This window comes from Sander vitreus, chromosome 6 (genome assembly GCF_031162955.1).
Source record: "Sander vitreus isolate 19-12246 chromosome 6, sanVit1, whole genome shotgun sequence".
Taxonomy (NCBI): domain Eukaryota; kingdom Metazoa; phylum Chordata; class Actinopteri; order Perciformes; family Percidae; genus Sander; species Sander vitreus.
Window position 1 is genome coordinate 26,847,196 of NC_135860.1, and position 20,378 is coordinate 26,867,573.

The 20,378-nt window shown below is 42.6% G+C and overlaps 1 protein-coding gene across 2 annotated transcripts; it reads right to left on the reverse strand.

Moving 5' to 3' along the window:
* Positions 1-265: 265 nt before the first annotated feature.
* On the reverse strand, positions 266-20,056 carry LOC144519048 (syntaxin-12-like). 2 transcript variants are annotated; one of them, XM_078251930.1, is made up of 10 exons: positions 19,977-20,056; positions 18,255-18,413; positions 17,652-17,721; positions 17,426-17,525; positions 11,227-11,364; positions 11,008-11,051; positions 3,962-4,067; positions 3,795-3,867; positions 3,626-3,708; positions 266-1,252 (listed from the first exon to the last, which is right to left on the reverse strand). In XM_078251930.1, the coding sequence occupies exons 2-10, from the start codon at positions 18,352-18,354 to the stop codon at positions 1,160-1,162; spliced, it is 807 nt and encodes a 268-aa protein (XP_078108056.1). In that variant the 5' UTR covers positions 18,355-18,413; positions 19,977-20,056; the 3' UTR covers positions 266-1,159. The 2 variants fall into 2 exon arrangements, with proteins under 2 accessions (XP_078108056.1, XP_078108057.1); XM_078251931.1 differs by having other exon boundaries at positions 18,255-18,399; positions 19,977-20,049.
* Between the last annotated feature and the right edge of the window lie 322 nt (positions 20,057-20,378).

A 20,378-nucleotide genomic window follows, 5' to 3' on the forward strand; every position in this document is an offset into this window, starting at 1 on the left:
CTACTTTCTACTACAATCCCTGATGAAAGCTGTTGACAGTTGTTAGCCTCCAAATCAAACAATTAAGCTAATGTTGCATTATGTCCCTAGCAGCGTATGGTGCATACAATCCACAACAAATTACACTTTGTACAGGTTTATGAATCACTAAATATGGGAGCTCGATGGCTTGGAGAACTTCTTCCAGTACTGGTCATTTCTAATCTCAGGTGAGCTGGTATCTCTGTTAAACAGATCCTGCCGACTCTCAACATGCTTAGCTCGCCTCTGGTGGAAAAAAACGAGACATGACACCTGCAGCATTTTATCAGGTGGAACTGTATTAAATTCTCTTTCAGGTGGGCAAATCCAGTGAAACAAACAGTTTACCAAGGACAGACATTCTGATCTGATAGGTGATATTTGTCTTTTAACATTCGTATAGGTAAGACACTCTTTATATCAGGAACACACTTCATATTCAAACAAGACAGGGTTACTTACTGTATATAAAATTGTGCAAGATTGCATTTGATGAGACAGTCCTAAAGAAGTGACAAAGGTTACATTGAAGAAAATTGTACTTTTTCTATATTGGAATGTAGGGTTTATTTATCATACTTGGACTAATGCAACCCTAACCCTACACACACAAACACACACACACACACACACACACACACACACACACACACACACACACACACACGATCACCCAAACATTCAAACATCCAAACATTCATAAGTTAGTGTTATTAGTAGCAGTAGTGGTAGCAGTAGTCATACATTGGCTCAGTGGAGTTTTAATGTCCCAAACTACGAGCGGAAACGCTGAAAACTTGTCAATTTTAGACAAATCTTGATTAGCAACACAAAATATTGGCAGATCTGTTATGTTGTTAGCCTTTAAAAACCCAAAACATATTCATGTTCCCACCATTTACCCCCAAATAAATACAGTACAATCCACATTCAGTCAAGCACAGTAACTGAGTAAAGGAAAGTCAAATTTAGCATTTTCTCTCTCTCTTTCTCTCACCAACCCCTACACCCCCACAAACACACACACCTACACCTACACACACACACACACACACACACACACACACACACACACACACACACACACACACACACACACACACACACATGTTGGATGTCATGTGAAGGTGTGCTTCTCTTATTTGAGGGCTTGCCAGATGATGATGATGAGGATGATGAGCACCAGCGACAGCACCATGGCCAGCATGCACATCCTCTTACGGGACTTCCTCTGCACACAACAAAGTATCACGTCAGAGTTAACAGACAAAAAAGGAACTAAATCTTATCAGCGTTTTACATGACAGCGGTGTAACAGGATATCATATTGAACGTATTAATCCTCGTATACCACATGAATCGATAAGGCTGATGTTATTCTACATTATGAAATTAGGAAATAGCCTCGCGCTGATAATAACCCCGTGAAGCCGCAGTCGGCACGGATGAGATGCCAAGTGCAGCTCTCAATCAGTCTCGATCTACTGTTTGAGAGCATTACGGATATACTGTTACCTGGCAAAGAAACACAGGGACATGGAATAAAAGTGAAGGATAGAGCAGCGACTGTGTGCAAGCACTGTGCAACATGTGTGGCTCATGCTAGCCGTAATACTTCCAATATGACGCGCATTTACGGAGACATCACGCCATTGTGTCCGTTGACAGCGCAAGGAGAAGAGAGTCGGGTAGGAAAGAGCAACTCCTTCCCCCCGAAGCGTTGACAGCCTTTTCCATGTTGATTCATAACTTTAGCATTAGGGACGAGTTTCTAGTGAAAGCTATGCAGTCATGGAGGACGTGAGGTTTCTGCATGATGATGATGATTAAAGTAACGTTACTTGAGCCGCATATATATCTATATGCTATAATATCCCCTGACATTTCAGCAACACAGTTAATCCCGGACAGTATTTTTCTTGCAGTGGAAAATGAAAATAGAATAAACAGAACAGTGTTGCTTGGAAAACAGTGTACAGTGTGTGTAGGTTACAGTCACACTTTTCCTTTTCATTTAAAATCTAGCCATATTCCTTTCATTGTATTTTAAACACCATGTGAATATGTCCACTAAGAACAGACATGTTATAGGCTAAGGTTGTTTAAAAAAAGGTTGATGGTTGAGCCTACGCTTCAATTTATGTTGATGGCCTTGGTCTAAAATGTGTCCATTTTTATATAACAATAACAAAGCTGCATTCTTTTTTTGGGGGGCTTTTCCCTTTATTGTGTAGAGACAGTGGAAAGACACGCAGCAAAGGGCAGCAGGTCAGATTTGAACCCACACCGCTGCAGGACTCAGCCAACATGGGGAGAACGCTCTTACTGGGTGAGCTAGAGGTCACCACTGCATTTTTTGTTTGCACTAATTAGAAATCCTATTCTTTTCATAAAGATTGTTCTTTATGGTCTTGTTAAGGCAAACAGTTAACTTTTTTACCAAATAAGTAAATGAAAAGCATGTTGAAATTGGCAATGTTATTTTTTTAAAAAGGCTACGTAATTTCCTTAAACAGCTGGACCCTGTAGTTTCTATAAAACGTTACATAAACAGTATGAAAGTGCATTTGTTGGGGACTATTTTCAGCAGCGGAGTAATTCACATTTGGTGTTCTAGTGAGTCTTTCCCATAGCAGCATGGTGTATGTGGAATTGAGTCAAAATAAACTACAGTGTGTGTGTTCATGGTAATGAAGGAACACGTCACCCAGCACAACAGTTAAGAGTTCTTGGACAACACGCGTTTTCATCTAATTGTCAAGCGAACTTTTAAATGTCGCAAAAAAAAAAAGAAAATTAGAATTTGAAGCGTTTCCATCAACTGGTTAAGAGCGAATAAACTACATGTCACAAGTTGAAGTTACGAATGGTTGTAGATTGCAAACCGGCTTGCTAATTCAAAGAGTTTAGAAGCTAAGTTCTTTGGCTGAATGGAGAGAGGTAGCATTGTACAAGTTGGCCACCTGTGCAGAATACAGGGTTGTGGCGGAGACGTTTGGTGTCAGCGAGACAACCGTTCAAGCTGTAGAACCAATTCGTCAATTTACCCGACGTGGCTGAGGCCCAGGCACCGCAACTCCACTACGCACCTTGTGCCACAAGTGTACGGCATACTGGATGGAACCCGTATCCCGATCCTTCCCCCATCCGTTGGATACCGGGACTATAGTCATGTGAGTTACATGTTCGCTACGTCACAACTTATGCGGCAAAGCTGTTTCCATCTCCCATTTTGCGCGTTAACTCTTTTTCGAAAAAGGCAAAAACCACATCAAGCGTAAAAACTTTTCTTCTGAATTTTGTCGTTTCTATCAACATTTTCTATTGCGATACTTGATTGAAAATACGTTGATGGAAACATGACGAGCTCTATGGCACAGAGAAATAAGATATATGAGGCTTTAACTGACACAATACTTGTTAGTGTCAACTCATTGTTGGTTTGGTATTTTCATGGAATGTAGAATATTGCCAGACTTTTTCTTTAACATGCTTGAAAATATTGTGGATTCTTTATTATATTATGACTTGCATCTTTAGCTGGCTTTGCAAATGTATTCTCATGTTAGTGTTTCCATTATTTTGCACAGCCCCTCTATCTTACCTTGTAATGGGCTGCCTTCTGCAGCTGGACGGCCCCTCTGTCTACATGGACCTCAGCACTCTCCACATTGGCCTCGATGGTGTCTGTTAATCAGAACACATGCACTCTCACATCTAAATGACGTGTAAAGGATCAACTCAGTGTTAACCTTAAGTTTCTTGGGACTTACCAATCATCTCTCCTTGATCGTGGATCATCACAGCCAGGTCCTTGAAGATCTGGTTCACATCCATAATGTTGGCCTGGAGAGGACAGCAGCAGGAAGTGAACTCCTGGACAGAACTTAACGTGACAGTGTGTTACAGTGTCCCTGCTTCTGTGGGATGGGGTTGGTACCTCCAGCTGTTTGATGTTAGTCTCTCTCTCCCTGATGATATCCAGGTCCTCCTCTGTGATGGTGGGCTCCTCAGTCTGAGTCTGGCTCTGGCCCCACTCATCTTCCCTACACAATCATACAGTTCCAACTTTTATACTTATACTTTATATAACATTTAAAAGGCCAAGGTTAAAGTAAAACAGAAACACACACAAAAAGGTAACTCTACTCTGTTAAAGTAACAGAAGAAAATACGCAATCAGATTTCAGATACATTTAGTAAAATAAAAGATAACAGTTTTAAAATACATTTAAAAAAGAGAATGAGAATGACATACTGTAACCGAGGGTTATGAGTCGCGCCTATACTTATGAGGGTAATAAAATAATAACACGGAGGCTCCGTAGCCTGAACCAAGCCGACAAAACATCTTCCCCCCTTCTGTTCTTACCTTTCACATTAAAAGCCCTTTACTATACATATCTAAATAACTATCTCATCAAGTATTTGGCAAAATCCAAAGTTATGTATTGGTTAGTCTGGCATTCCCAGACCTTCTTCACAGCGCTGCGGCGGAGGGTCTGGCTAATCCACACAGCATTCCGGGATGGGAGAAAAACATGCTCTGGTTTATTGGCATTTCTTTAAACCAATCACAATCGTCTTGGGTGCCACTAGGTGCCGGACGAAGCAATGGCGCCTCTGCAAAATAGCCCTGGGAAGGAACTTGTTTTGGTGGAACGTGTACGTTCAAAGTAGGGCTGAAATGATTCCTTGAATAATTCGATTACAAAAAATCCTCGAAGCAAAATTCTTTGCCTCGAAGCTTCGTTAAATCAATGTAATTAAAGTTGTACGGCTCACTGTGTTTCCGCACGGAGGATAATTACTAGGGCACACAACAGGTTGACGCTTCTGTGGACACAAGACCGTTTATATACTGTCTGTGCCCAAGACTGACGGCCCAGATTACAAATGAACGAAGACGAAAATAGCGAGGGTCTGAGAGAAGAGACAGGCGAGAGAAAACGACAGAAAGTTTGGGATCATTTTAAGCTGCAAACTTACTTCTACATCATCTTTGTAAAAAACATCCAGTCTACTCATCCATTCCACGGAGCGAACCCGACACAAGGTAGCTAACTAACGTCTGCTGCTCTCGTCCACCGCGCTGTTTTACACAACTAGCCTACAGCGTGCTACTCTGCAAATAGTTTTGTTTCACCAACAAGCTAAAACGAAAGCTGTCGGTTTGTAGTCTGTTTATTAGTTTGCTACTAATCTTTGGAAACTTAGCTGCTGCCAGAGACAAACCGGCTCCTCCCCCCAGCATGGCCACTTAATATGCACGTTAATGACGTCATCATGCCGGTGATGTCTGCATTCTTTATTCTTTCTCCTCACTCAGTATTAGCCTTCTTAAAATGTGTCCCCCAGAACAGTGTAGTTGAATAGCCCTGCTGTAAGCTTTGTACAGTCACATTTACCCTCTGGTTAGTGAACAGCTCTTTTGCATATCCAGTGCAAAGAGCCAGAGGCAAGAAGGGGAAGGGGGTGAAATATGTATATATACAAAAGACAAGTTTCCTTTTTTTTAGTACACAGCAATAATACATATTTACATTTGCTGTTTAATAAGTATTTCTTACTAAGTATTTCTTATCCGATTACTCGATTAATCGATGGGATAATCTGTAGAATACTCAATTACTAAAATAATCGATAGCTGCAGCCCTAGTTCAAAGGTTGTTTTAGTCGTGCAACAGAAAACTCTGATTGGACAGAGAGTCTAGCTAGCTGTCTGGATTTACCCTGCAGAGATCTGAGGAGCAGCTAACCATAGTCCTCGGAAATCCACCAGAGTTTAAAATGCCAACACGTCGTCAATATAGACTATGCATTGGTAGATGTCCCCTTTTTTGGAAATATTGGTTGGAAAAGGGAATTTTGGGGGATCAGTATCTCGGTGGCATATTGAAATCCTTTGAGGATGTGGTACAGCAATTTGGAATCCCTAGGTCTCAATTTTTCAGATATTTGCAACTTCGCCATCTGTTAGTGGGGACTTTTGGATCCAGTTCTTAAAACCAGAATGTTTAGATTAGGTGTTGATAAAATATGGAAAAGGCCATGAGGCTTCTGGGTATTATTCTATGCTTATGTAGAACCTGGGAAACGGAGCCTGGACAGCCCTTAAAACCTCTTACTAAACACTTGAAATTCCATGCTTTTTGGTCTAAACGTCATACCCAAATTAAAAGTGGTACAGCTCCCATATACGTTGACACTCTGGGATGTGCCTGACATCATTGGAAAGGAAACACTCTCAAGTTTTAGTTACAAGTGTCAGGGTGATTCTAGGCCTTACTGACACAGAGCTACAGAGGCTAGAATTGTCAGGGTTTTGGTATTTTGTTCCATGTTCTGTTTTATTGTGGTAGTCTTGTTTTTCTGTTTTGCTGTTTCCTGTTTTTATTTTGATAGTCTGTATTGTCTCCCTTGTCTTGTCTAGTTTACTTTCTGTCCTGTGTTTTCCCACCTTTTTTGATTGTTCTCCCAGCCCTAATGTGTTTCACCTGTTTCCCAGCCTTGTGTCACCTGCCTCTCGTTCCCTCATTACCTTGTGTATATTTATTCTGTTCTGTCTTTGTCTCTTGTCGGATTATTGTTTTCTGTTCAGTGTTCGGTGTTGCTTCATGTCAAGTTTGCTGTCGTCATGGTTAGTCTTTTGTGTTTCGCTTCCTGGTCTTCATGCCTGTTTGGATTTTTGTAGTGTCCCTCGGCAATCTGTGACAGAATAATCCGACCACTAATGGACCCAGCAGGTATGGAGTTTATTCCGTTCATTCACCCGTTGGACTCTGATGGGGAATTCATGATTTCTTTTTATCGCTCCCTGCATGAGGAGGATCCCGCCTTTGCTAGGCACCTCATGGAGGTTCGCTGGCAGGCTGTGGAGTGGGAATTCAGCCTTCCAGAGCTTCGGCAGTCAATCGGCCTACTAGCTTCCTAGCTATAGGTTCTCTCTTCCTGACCCAGCCTGCTTCCCCAGAACTTTTTTCTGTATGCTCAACTACCACCAGTCTTGCGGGCACACCCAACAGCAAGCAGTCCTCTGAGGGGACCCGCCTGGCTATATTCTCTGGGAATGGTGGAGGCCGTAGACGGAGTAAGGGAAAACATGGCTCCCGGCGCCATTCCCTGCATCAACCTCTCGTCGGACCTGAGCTGACCCGTGTGCCTGAGCCTGAGCTGACCCGTGTGCCTGAGCCGTGTTCTTGAGCTGACCCGTGTTCCTGAGCCCGTGCTGTGTAGCGGCCCAGAGTCCATGCTGTGCAGCATGCCTGATCCAGAACCTCCGCTGACGTGCAGATTTCCAGAATTCCAGCTGACGTGCGGCCGCCCAGAATTCCAGCTGACGTGCGGCCGCACAGAACCGCCGCTGACGTGCGGCCGCTGACGTGCGGCCGCTGTCGTGCGGCCGCTGTCGTGCGGCCGCTGACGTGCAGCTTTCCAGAGTTCCAGCTTATGTGCAGCCGCCCGGAGCCGCTGCTGACGAGCCGCCGCCCAGAGCCACCGCCCAGAGCCGCTGCTGACGTGCAGCCGTCCTGAGTCTCCGATGACCGCTCTTCAAGAGTCTTCCAGTTATCCAGAGTCTTTGATGACCGCTCTTCTAGAGTCTTTGTCGACGGACCTCCCAGAGTCTTTGTCGACGGACCTCCCAGTGTCTTCGTCGACGGGCCTCCCAGAGTCTTTGTCGACGGGCCTCCCAGAGTCTTTGTCGACGGGCCTCCCAGAGTCTTTGTCGACGGGCCTCCCAGAGTCTTTGTCGACGGGCCTCCCAGAGTCTTTGTCGACGGGCCTCCCAGAGTCTTTGTCGACGGACCTCCCAGAGTCTTTGTCGACGGACCTCCCAGAGTCTTTGTCGACGGACCTCCCAGAGTCTTTGTCGACGGACCTCCCAGAGTCTTTGTCGACGGACCTCCCAGAGTCTTTGTCGACGGACCTCCCAGTGTCTTCGTCGACGGACCTCCCAGAGTCTTTGTCGACGGACCTCCCAGTGTCTTTGTCGACGGACCTCCCAGTGTCTTCGTTCACCACGGCCCCAGAGACTGTGCTGTTGCCCGACACCTCAGACTATGCCCTTCCCCGGTACCCCTGAGACTTTGCCCTGCCCCCCTCAGAGACTTTGCCTTTGTCGGTCCGACCAACCTCTGCTCCTCGTGTTTTGTCGGTAGTCTGGCCGACTTCTGCTCCAGTTACCCTGTCGGTGGAGTTGCCGACATCTGCTCCAGTTACCCTGTCGGTGGAGTTGCCGACTTCCGATCCTGTTGCCTTGTTCGCAGACACTGACCAGCCCAGCTGACCCGTCGCCTGCCCGGCCCACAGAAGAGATTCGCCTTCACCAACGGCCATCAGAGGAGTTTCGCCTTTGTCGCTGGCTTCCTGTAAGTCCTCAACGACCTGCTTGGCATCCAGAGGGTCTTCACCTTCGCCGTCCTGCTCGGCCGCCTGAAGGGTTCTGCCGCCGGCCGCCTGAAGGGTTCTGCCTTCGCTGCTGCCCCAAGTGCCCATGGTTCCCTGTTGCCGAGGCCTCTCTGTTCCCTGTTCCCCGTCCCGAGTGGCCCCTCCGTTCCCTAGCCCCGTTTTGACTTTTTTGTTCATCCGTTCGAGATGCATTTTATAAAAAAAAATTTTCTACAGAGGTCTCAGTTTTTCATATTTCAATTTGAAAAGTGCAAAGAAAAAAGCCAAAGTACAAAATAAAACGCTTCTCAAATACACAAACGCACCCACACCAATCACACACATACTTGAAATAACTATATACATAAATAGAAATAAGTAATTATAAATTGCACAGGGTGTGATATGCTTATAGGAGGCCCTGTTTTTGCTTTGACACAGCTCCAGCCATTACAGGGTTAAAATTTCAGTGGCGAATTTGTCTATCGACTTATCTGCTCATTGGATAAAAATGTAGACGGGTTTTATAGCATTTAAATCTAACTGGTCCGAGCAAATGTCACTCGAGTGCATGTGGTGCTCACATCGCGTCAGAGGCATCTTCGGCTTCCCATTGGGATATCACAGGCAAACCTGAACCGATTGGCTTATACCAGGTATCTATGGAAACCTTAGATCTCAGAGAATACAGTGACGCCCACATCGAGCATGTAGGAACCTCGGGAGAAGGCCGCGATAGAAGTGCGGAAATGAAAAACAGTTTAGCGATTTTTCGTTGTGATTCGGCCAGAAACGTCAAGATTGTGAGGCGAACAGCTCGTTTTGGATATAATGGCTTGGATATTCCATTTCCTTGGACTCTTGGGGATTTAAGAAAAAAGTTTTGGGCAAAAAATCCCCGCAGTGACTAAAGGGACAAGGAAAAAGGTATGGATGCACTCTCGACTCTAGACACCAGCTGCGCAGTTTACGGCTTTATTGTTTTATTTTCTTTAACTTTGTAGCAGTTGTATAACTGCTATAAATAATCTTATGCTTTGTGTGTGGGCTTAATTGAATCATGAGAGACTAAGCTTTCAACTGGTGTGTCGCATGGCTGTATATTTTGAAGATTTAATGCTTTAAAGTTATAAAAACGTTTGATGTGGAGGTTACAGCGAAGTTACAGCGTCGCCACAGCCACAAAGTGTGCCGTCCACGGTACAGTGAACCCTGAGAGGTTAAAAAGACATGGGAAAGGGATCTGACTATTAACTGGATGATGAGAATTGGGACAGAATCTGTAGGACTATTAAAACTATGTCACGCAATGTGAGGGTGTGCCTCATTCAGTTCAAGATGATGCATCGCTTCTATTGGACTCCCTCCAGATTGTTTAGACTTGTTTTGAAAGTCACACCAAATTGTTGGTAAGACAGAGGACGGTCAATTACTTTATGTCCTTTGGACCTGTAATAAGGTCCAGGTATGTTTTATGTTGCGAATTGTATGTTTTGTCATACAGCCTAAAATTGGCTAAATTTAAGTTTTTCTCTAAAAAATACACTGAGCAGAGTACACATGTTGGTGCTAAAAATCTTTGTTTGCCCATTTTCTTTTCTCAGGTTACACTGTACTGTTGTCCGACAGACTACACAAGTGTGTATTGATATTTTATTTCTTTTTTTCTCGTCTTTATTGCATATTTAGTATTGAGATAATCCAAAAGCAACAGCAAGTATTGTTACGTTACTTTAATATTGTGATACTTGATTAAGGTTACTGATTACATTCATTTTTAACAAGTAATTAGTAATACAATAACACACACTAACCTGACTTTTACTGTTTACCTCTGAAAGTACGTATTAAGATTCAATCAATACTGAAGCCAGGTAGTTTTTTTTTCCAGCATACAGTAAGAGTACAGGTTGTATATGCCAAATGACAAAGCTGCCACATGTAGGGCGCTTTATGGGAGTTTGGCCGAGACAAGGTGCGAACTGTACTGTATCATACCATACCATATCATACACAGAGAGTTGGGGGATCAATAGGGGCCCAACAGCAAAGCTTTGCCCTGAAGCCCACTAACAGGTTAATTCTGCAATGGTTAGTGCTAGAAATTAGAGCCTGAGCAATACTGCTGTTGTTTTTTTAAATACATTTGTTGATACTAATGAATATTTAACAGTTTAAAAACCTCCATTTAAAGTTCAGTTTAAAAAGAGATCTTAAATTTCGTTACTAAAACATGGCAACTGAGACATATACAGTACTGGCATTTTATAGTTATAGTAGTATATGGTGTCAGTGCTCTCTGGTGGACAGACTATGTAATGGACACACTGTTACTAAATGACAAACATATCTTTGGCTTTCTGTACTGGCATTTATCATCACTTAGGTTGGCCAGTATGTAGCTTAAAAAATATAATATATTACAAAATATACCAGCAATGGTCCATGTGGTTTGGTGGGGTCCATCCCAACAAAAGAGGAACATACTTTGGCCTTACTGTGGTTTTTTTCACACCAAATTGCGTAAAGAACAGAATGGTGGGTAGAGAATGGCCTGAAGGTATCATATTTTTAAAAAAACACTCTGAAGGAACTTACTTTTCGAATGTAACCAGCTGTTCATTCACATTGCCTCCATCTCCCTGTAGACAGTGACACAAAAACGTTCAATCAACATCAGCTCTCTAGTCACATCACTTTTCCATCATGTGTGCAATAATATTAGAAGTAATTAAATGAATCACTATGTGTTTAAGAGAAATGTAATTGGTTGTAAAGGCTCCACAGCCCTTGTCCAATGAAAAGCCTGGTAATCACCATGACTCTGGATCCAGCTCGAGCTCTGGCCACTGACTCCTTCTCTTTCTCAGCGGCCCTCCGCTGCACCACCTGGAAGTTGTTGAGGGCTGCGGAGAAATCGCTCATCAGACGCTCCTTCTGCAGCTTTTGCTGCCTCTGGAGGAAAGAAGACAGGAGAGAATATAAACCATTTAAATGTTTCTTGAATGTTGAATGTTGTCATGTCACAGACACCCAAATAGAAAAGGGCATTACGAATCATTTACTGTGTGCATAAAAATCATTCTTCTCAACTTCTGTTTTTAAGATCGGGCCTACTCACTGTTTATCAAGTCATTCAACTACAGATTGCTTTATTTGTATACAGACCTCTAAACAAGATACTTCAGTGTTTCCCATACATACGTAGGTTCTACATGGGCGCACCACCCAGGTAAATTGAGACCTGCCCAGGTAGATACAATCCAAATTCAATTTTCTTTCCAAACAACGGTGTATTTTTTTTTTTACAGTGCACACAGACCAGCTGCCTCCAGCCCCTCCCCCTCGTGCCACGTGCATGACAGCGTCAACGTTGCACTTACTCAGAGTAGTGCTGTGCAATACTGCAATATTTGGTATCAATTAGAGCTGAAGATCTTTGCCTGAACCCAACAGGACCCGACGGGTCGAGTTCGGTCTTAATTTCTATAATTTGACACGGGCTCGGGCTTGCGCTCCGGGTTGCACGCGCGGTAAATGAGAGGTCAGGTGATAAGTTTCGATTGGCGCGAAAATGGATGTTGAGGAAGTGAAATGGAGGCTGGCGTCTGGCGATTACATCTTGGTTGCACCAGCAAAGAAAGCAAAGTCTGAGGTTTGGAAAACTTTTGACCATGTGCATAATGAGACTAATGAGCCAGTTGGTTATGTGAAATGCAAAAAATGCGAATTTCTGTTAAAGTACGACAGCAAAACGACGGGGAATTCGTCGCTGATAAGGCATGTTGATCGAAGCTGTTCAATACCTTCCAGTGCCCAGGATCAACCTACAATCACATCGTTTGTTACAGCATCAAAACCCATCCCTGCAAAGGTGAAACAAACTGTGACGGAGAAGTGTGTCAGCTTTTGCTGTAAAGACATTAGGCCTTTCAATGTCGTAAATGGCGAGGGGTTTGAAGAGCTGGCGCAGGAACTAATTAATGTCGGGGCTGCGTATGGGAGGGTTGATCAATATCAATACCAACGTTGGTATCGATATTATCGATATTTGGATGCCCACCACTAGCTCAGAGAGGCTATCGTTAGGTTAGTAGTAGCATGCTGCTGGTGGTCTTTCAATGAGATACTAATAAAACCGTAGAAACAACCACGGAAAGCTCCCAGAACGTCATTTTTCAGAGTCTGGTTGTTACCCCTCTCCGCGGCAGTCTATCTAGCTAGCTAACTGAAGCTAAACCGTCTCTGACTGGACCTAACCGCTACCCAGAGCTAACGGTTGCTAACCGAGCCTTCAGTTATCCGTGCCTGTATCCATTAACTGTATTTGTGGACCCGGACCTGAATAAAACCCTTAATTGTATTAAATTGTCTGTAAAGGTTTTTAACTACACACTCAGTGCTTGAATGACAGAAATCTGCTCAGGTGAGATCTAAATGAGTGCCACAGGACATGTGTAGTACAGAACAGAGTGTTTAGGACCCCAACATCACGGATTAATACACTTCAAAAAACGAACAATGATCTAATGAACAAAATTAATAAGAATTCACTTTAGATAGCCCTAGTCTTATATGATGTCACAGCAGTTAGGAGGGAACAGTGTTGAGATTAATAATAACATGTCACTTTCTGTATGGATCATAGTACAGTATTACAGGTGTTTTATCTGCGAGCAATTTGTTGTATTTTAGCAAAATACTGAAAGCAGCATAAATGCAGAACTGGGTAGGCTACATTGTAGTATCAGTTTATTTATCACAAGTGATATCATTATTGCGATAGTCAACAACGTTAGGGCATATCGCATATTTTCCTCATATCGTGCAGCCTTAATAACTACCCTGAAATTGGGTCAGATGCCGCATAGTATCGCAATATCTTCATCTGTATCTGCATCATCTTTTAGTCTAATTTGTTTAATATGTAAATAGTTTTTTGCTTTCTAAATTATCTGATAATGTTGTGTAGTCATTGTTTTCACCTTCATTTGACTAGTTCATAACTGAACCCATTATTACTGAACCCAGCCGTTACGCGCAGCGCCGTCACATCCTGCGCCACACACCACCGCAAGTAAATTCTCAACCTGTGGGAAACACTGTACTTCCTTCATTCTACAGTATAATGAACTATTTTTTTTTAGTGTTACCAACTTCATAATTATGCCACTCGAAATAATTACAAACTCAAACCTCCGATCTGTTGGACATCTCAACTTCAGTTTGGTTTAAAGGACAGAGGTTCAGTGATATGGAATGCTTTATCATCAGAACACTTGTACAATTTAAGAAAGCTGTTAAAGGTTTGTTTTTGTCGGTGCAATGTTCTCCCTGTGGAATGTCTTGTAAACAACCCATGTAACTCCTAATATTATTTTACCTTTCATATCTATTCTGTTGATTTGATATAGTGTGTAATTTTAGTAATTTTTTTTTCTTTTCTTTACTATTTTAGTTTCTTTTTATTTTAATTGGAGTATGCATTGGAGAGTGCCCAGATTAAGCCCCTCTGAGGGTTTTTTGCATCTCTCCATCACATATTTTATTGATTATGCGTATATTAATCTGTAGTATTTGTATATGTGTGAACTAATAAACTAAACTAATAAACTAAACTAAAGCAAATGGACACATATTAAACCTGTAATTCCCTGGGCACAGTGCTGCAAAAACTAGGAAAGAGGCTGGAGCAGGATGAATACATGACTCCCTACGACTCTCTAAGACTCCCATGTGACTCAATGACCCTCATGTGACACAACCCACCAGAGCTTACATTTCTTGAGCTCCCTAATAGGGCTGGGCAATACATTGATATTATATCGATATTGTTATATGATGCTGCATTCCAGGGTACCCGTAACTCGTGTTTTCACAACCTTCTACCCGTGAAAGTGCCCTGAATCGGCAGTCAAACCCGTAACTTACTACCTGTGAACTCGTACCAGATCGTTGTACTCCCAGTTACAGTTTTTGACGTCACACACACACATAAACAACAAGGGCGAACCCCTGTTGATGCTGTACAGACGCCGGGCATTAACGGTGAGAAATAGAAATAAATAGACATAAATAGGCAACGTAAAGTAATCCCGCACATTGTAATCAAAACAACACACATTTGAGTGTGTTATGTTTATTAAATGAAGCCCCAAATATGTCACCGACTAGAAATTGCTAGTATCAGCTAGCGCTAGCTAACGTCAACGTTAGGTAGTTAACGTTAGGTAGCCTAACCTGAACCCTGCCAACAGCACAATGTTTAGCTAGCCAGCTCGTGACTTTGCCTGGACCAAGTCGTGAGTCGTGACTTGAAGTCGTAACTTACAGGCTTAAAAATTGTGTCTGTAACGCAGCATAATGCTAGATAAATTATGAATATCGTAATATAACAAGTGTTGTCTTTTCCTGGTTTGAAAGCCTGCATTACAATAAAGGGATGTCATTTTCCGAACTTACCAAACTGTTCCAGCTGTTCCATTATTTGCCATTAACCACTTAGTCATTATATCCACATTACTGATGATTATTTATCAAAAATCTCATTGTGTAAATATTTTGTGAAAGTACCCTCAACCCTACAATACCGCCACAATATCGTTATCGACAGAGGCGCCGGCAGGATTCTATTTCAAAGTACACACAAGAACTGCCCGCCCGCTGAAGCGCTTTGCTGCGGCAGAAATCAGCTGATTTTGATTCTGATATTGTCTCTGATAATATTTAATGTGTATGGGAGTGTGCTCCTAGCGTACTTTTATCATATCATGTTGACCAAATCATGAAACTATTTTACTTCGATATCGATTTCGGTATCAACAGTATCAACAGTATCTGCAGCTGACCTCTGGTCTTGCTCTTCAGCAGAGTCATACGGCGCAAATACACAGCAACCCAAATATTGAAATTCAAAATATCAATATACAGCAACACAAAAATGCTTTCACAGAAGCGGTACTGCCCTGCAAAGGCAAAATACCTTAACTCGCTAGAGTGTGAAACTGAGAAAAATGACTTTAAAGTTTCTGTTTTGTCCAGACAAAAGTATTATAGGTAGGACTCCCAACATTTGACAACTAGTTGCTATAATGAAGAAATGTTTGTATGCAAAAAAATCTTCAGCTCAAATTGACCTTTGACCCTTGTTTGGCAGTTACTGTACTCTGCCTTTGTATCATGTGCCAAAAACAAGGAGTCGTGCAAAGGCAAAAGGCAGTAACTGACATATAATCAATATTTGCTTGCTGTTCACCATACTTACATCAATTATAAGAACACCTAACCAAGGTCTAGTCATCATGGTATTTGCTTTAAATTATATAGAAGACCTTTGGTTGTTCCTATTTAGTGGTATAATGATCAGGATAGTGCGGCAAAACTAACACAGTTAAACACTATGACAGATAAGTTACTTTGCAGTACAGTATGTACAGTATGAATAAATACAAGAAATATTTTCTCAATAAAGATAATTTTATTATAATTGAATACAAAGGTATATTTACTGTTTAACAATAAATATGTTTAACACTTTTGCAAGGCACTGTGTCCGTGTCATATTGTCATTAGGGGCTGAGCCCCCCTAAAGGTCTGATCCTAGAATCGCCCCTGGTTAGGGGTTAAGGGCCACCAAACTGCTCAAGATGCACAGTCAACGAACTCGACTTGGATTACTACTTTTTAATTCTGAGATAACATAGACAGAGTTGACCGACCATTTAGGTTAGCGATAACTAGCTTAGTGCTATTATGGATTTGTGTAAGATCTGACATGAACACCTGCAAGAAGGAAATATAGCTCAAACACGTATGGATTGTTGTGGATACAGCAGATGACGTGCGCTGCTATGGATTATATCTTCCATGGATTATATTGGATTGCACAGTTACATAAGAAATGAAATGCTCCAAATATAGGCTGTTTAAAACATGGCAACCGCATTGTCAATTTCGGCAACCAAAAGCTGATGCCTGGTTGCCAAGCCGGCAAAAAGTTAGCGTTGAGCCCTGCCAGCGTATTGCAAGTAGTTGCAAGTTTCAACTCGTCTCAAACCTTTGGTTTGAACTGGGCTTAACATGACTGCATGATTGATTTGGACATTGGTGCTGGGTGGCATTAATGTGTCATGTGTTGTTTTGTATGTCTATATGTAATTATTGTGCATGGATTCGGTGTCAGATTAGTAACTCTCAACAACTGGGCTGCGATGGCCTAATGAAATGTATCTCTCTTTCTTTTCTCCCTCCCTTCCATCCTGAAGCTGACTATGTTTCTGGTTTTAATGACAGATGTATCGCCTCCACAACACTGATCTGACCATGGAATAAGCTAACCACGCTGTATTTAAGCTATATCGGCCTCTGAGCCTACGAACACTACCTTACTTTGATTCCAATGAAGGAAAAATCATAATACAACAGCATCAGAATCAGAATTTGCCTTTGTGGTTGGTGACAAAAGCATCTACAATATAGCAACGCATTCTCAATCGCAGCGCATCAAAGGGCGATGCTTGGTCAGGTGCCTTTGGCGTTTGTTACTGACGCAAAAAGTCTCCTCTAGCGTCACTTTTAGACGCGCTTGGTCGGGACTCCTGGCATCCCTTTTTAAAGCGGTGGGTCGGCACTTACGTTTGACTGACATGCAGCACAAGAACGGGACAGTTAGGTTCAGGAATGGATCGTGGGTGGGGTTACAAAATGTACTTTTCGGCGACAAGTGGGACAAGAACAGGACACAAACCCCAGTCTCCTGGGTGAAAGTCCTGTGTTGTTTGACCCATCCATCACCCCCAACTCCCTACGCGGATTTTCGGTCTTTCATACTACCGTTGTCGCTCTTAATGCTACGTCATCTTTCAGCGCTGCGCACCATCGAGCTGCTGCTCTTCCCGGTGCGTTCCATACAGACGCTACAGGGTGATTTTTGCGTCGGTATCCTACGCTGAGATCCACTGACCAAGCGTCAGTATTTGATGAGTTGGGAATGAGGAGGGATTGTCTATAGACTGACCTGTTCTGATGGAGACAGCGGTGGGGGCAGTGACCCCAGCTCCTTCAGGTGTCTGTTGGTTTCTTTAGCCAGCTGGTTGGTGTAGTGCTGGAGCTGTTGGCTGCAGGGGAACACAAACACTGCTAAGATCCACGTAAACGTTCAACTGCTCACACGCTTGCTCAAATAATGACAATATGCGAGATTACCTGGGATACTAATCATCCCAGGCCAGTACTGTACTTACAGCCTGTCCTGGAGCTCTGAGGTTTTCTGTCTCGTCCCCAGCTGCTGGAGGAGATTTTTGATCTGACCAGCTGCGGGGGAAATAGAACCACTTCACATGCAGATCTTTTGGAGAAGTAATTCATGCGTAAAGGTGTTAGCTATTGTTCTTTCTGCAGGTTTCACCAAGTCAAATTAAAGACTTTTAAAGACATTTTAACACCATTATGAATGAAATTTAAGACCTATAGCATCAACAAAAAAAGTCAGATGTCAATTCCCCGATTTTCTCCTTGGCATTATAGGACCGGTGTCTAGATTGGCTGCAAAATAAGTTGCATGTTGGTCTTATTTGTAGACGTAATAAAGCAAATTATAATTGGACTAGCGACAGAAAGAACTACAACACCACAGAAACATTATAAAGCGCTGTGGGAACATTTCAATGAGCATTAAAATAAGCGTTACATTGACGTTTTAATTATTTAAGACCTAGAACACAATACTTCAGCGATTTTAAGACTTTTTACAACATTTTGATTTAAAAACTTTAGACATTTTAAGACCCCGCGGAAACCCTGTAAACAGGTCGTTTTCTGCTGTTTGTGACACAGTAGGTGCTCACAGTTTTGACTGATCTTCTGGATGTTGGAGCTGCATGTCTGGATAAGGCTGCCAAAGTCCCTTGGCTGGGACCAGCTGCTGTCGGCGCTCATATAGGACATCCTGGCTGTAGACCACCAGACCGTCACACAGCTAAGGAACACACTCTGAGGAACACAAACTAAACACAGTTGCAATGAAGAGAATAGAGCACATTTGGTCGCATCAAATTATTTTTCTATTTCAGTTCTTGTATTGAAATAGTTACTATTTATAGTGTTATGTAGTCTCGCCTCAACAATATCAGTGCATCATATTTCACAGAGATAAAAAAAAAGCATAAAAACGTAGTCAGGAGCCTATAACATCTGGTTATAAATCTTAAAGAGGCGCTATGCAGTTTTGGGCCATTTCGCCGCTGTTTTCTGGCTTTTTGCTCACAGGTTTCTCTATAGAGCTCCCCCTACAGCTTCGGAATAGCTATTTGGCAGCTCCTATGTTTACTCGTGTCTGACTCCTCGCTTGGTCATTCTGCCGTTTCTTCTTTCTCTGCTCCTCCGACAATGCTTTCCTAGCTTTCTGCCTCTTTTTTGCCGGCTCAGTGTGAAAAACTCCATCACTATCTTGTTAGCCGGTTCCTGGATGGAGGCGTGTATGTGTGCAATGACGTGAAGCAATTTGTTACATTGCGAGACCTGATATCACGCGATATTTCCTGACGCTGAGGCCAACGGCTCGCCAGCCCAAAGTTGCAATGGTGGTTTTTCCGCTCACAGGCACTAAGGGGGAAGAGAGACGACCACCATTCAACTCGAAAAAAGTCATATAACCATTCCAATGACTCCGAAGCTGTTCAGTTAAGGTAAATTAAGCTAAAATAAACTGCATAGCTCCCCTTTAAATGTTCAACATTTGGTGAAAAACTTCCATTCAGGAAAGGTTTATCTGTGTTTTAAGCCCCCAACGTCTCCTTCCAGGCAGCGCTGCCAGGAAGGCACTAGGATTAGGCTATGGTTATGGTTATGGTTTTGGTTAGGATTAGGTGCCTTGAAGTCAACGGTCGCAGCGCTACCTGGAAGGAGACGTTAGGGGCTTAAAACACCATCGAGCTCACGAGAGACAACTTTATATTTGTTTTATTTTATAACCCTTATCGACTTCTACTGAGCCTATAATGACCCTAAATGTAACCAACATGTAAAGTCGTTGTAATTTTTTTTCTCCATTTATTCATTCATCTAATATGATGGTACAGAGCCAAAAAAAACAACAAACGTTATAACGCCAGGTATCACTGCCCTTCTCTTCGTCTTTTTCACAGTAAGAGAACGACGTAGGCCCTTGCCTGTACAGTTATCTTTCAATAAAAGAGGCTCGCACAAAAAAAACAAACAGAAAAACAGAGGCAGGCGCGAGCTAAACCCAAGTCATCACGTGGATTAACCTTATCACAGGCAATTCTGAAAAGAAAATAAATCTACTGCGTACTAATACTACGTTTAAACCGCCTTTCTTTTGGGTACTTAGTCACAAAAACTACTGTAACGTAGGCTAGATAACATTTTAAAACTGGATAACCCTTATATCCACAGTCGTTATTCAGCGTTAATAACATGTCGCAGTGTCTCTCGTGCATCAATTTCAGCCTAGATTCTGGTTCTAGTGTTTTATATAGCAGGTTAAACTATATCCCTGTCGGTTAATAGCCTACTAATGTTAGCAATGTCCACAGTTATTCTCTTACTTTGCAGTGAAGCTGACGCTGACAGTGTCTGTTGCTCCAAATGCCTCAGTTAAGTATTTCTAGTCTACATCAGAGCCCGTCTGCGACGTCACACGTTCAAAGCACTAATCCGACGTTATTTTGACGCTGCATTCACTGTCAATAGCAAACAGTGGTCAACACATATTTTGAGTGAGGTATAGTTCAACTTCATGTGATAATTAATGCTAGCAAAAAACGTCCGATAAAGCATACATTTAATCTACAAGAACCTCAAATGTCCAATCAATGATATTCTACGTTGACGCAGTGTGATGGGCCAGTAGGCCTATCTCTTGGAATAATCCCGTGCCTGTCCCATGACTTTCACACTGACTCTAATAATAATCGTAAATGCAGCAGCGTGCAGTCGTGCATGTGACA

Coding starts and splice junctions, on each gene's coding strand:
- LOC144519048 (XM_078251930.1), bottom strand. CDS start 18,354: ATGTCCTATATGAGCGCCGACAGCAGCTGGTCCCAGCCAAGGGACTTT. Junction 4,068..11,007: donor CAGCTGGTTACATTCGAAAA/GTAAGTTCCTTC, acceptor ATGATTGTGTAG/GGAAGATGAGTGGGGCCAGA. Junction 1,253..3,625: donor AGAAGGCAGCCCATTACAAG/GTAAGATAGAGG, acceptor TGTTGTGTGCAG/AGGAAGTCCCGTAAGAGGAT.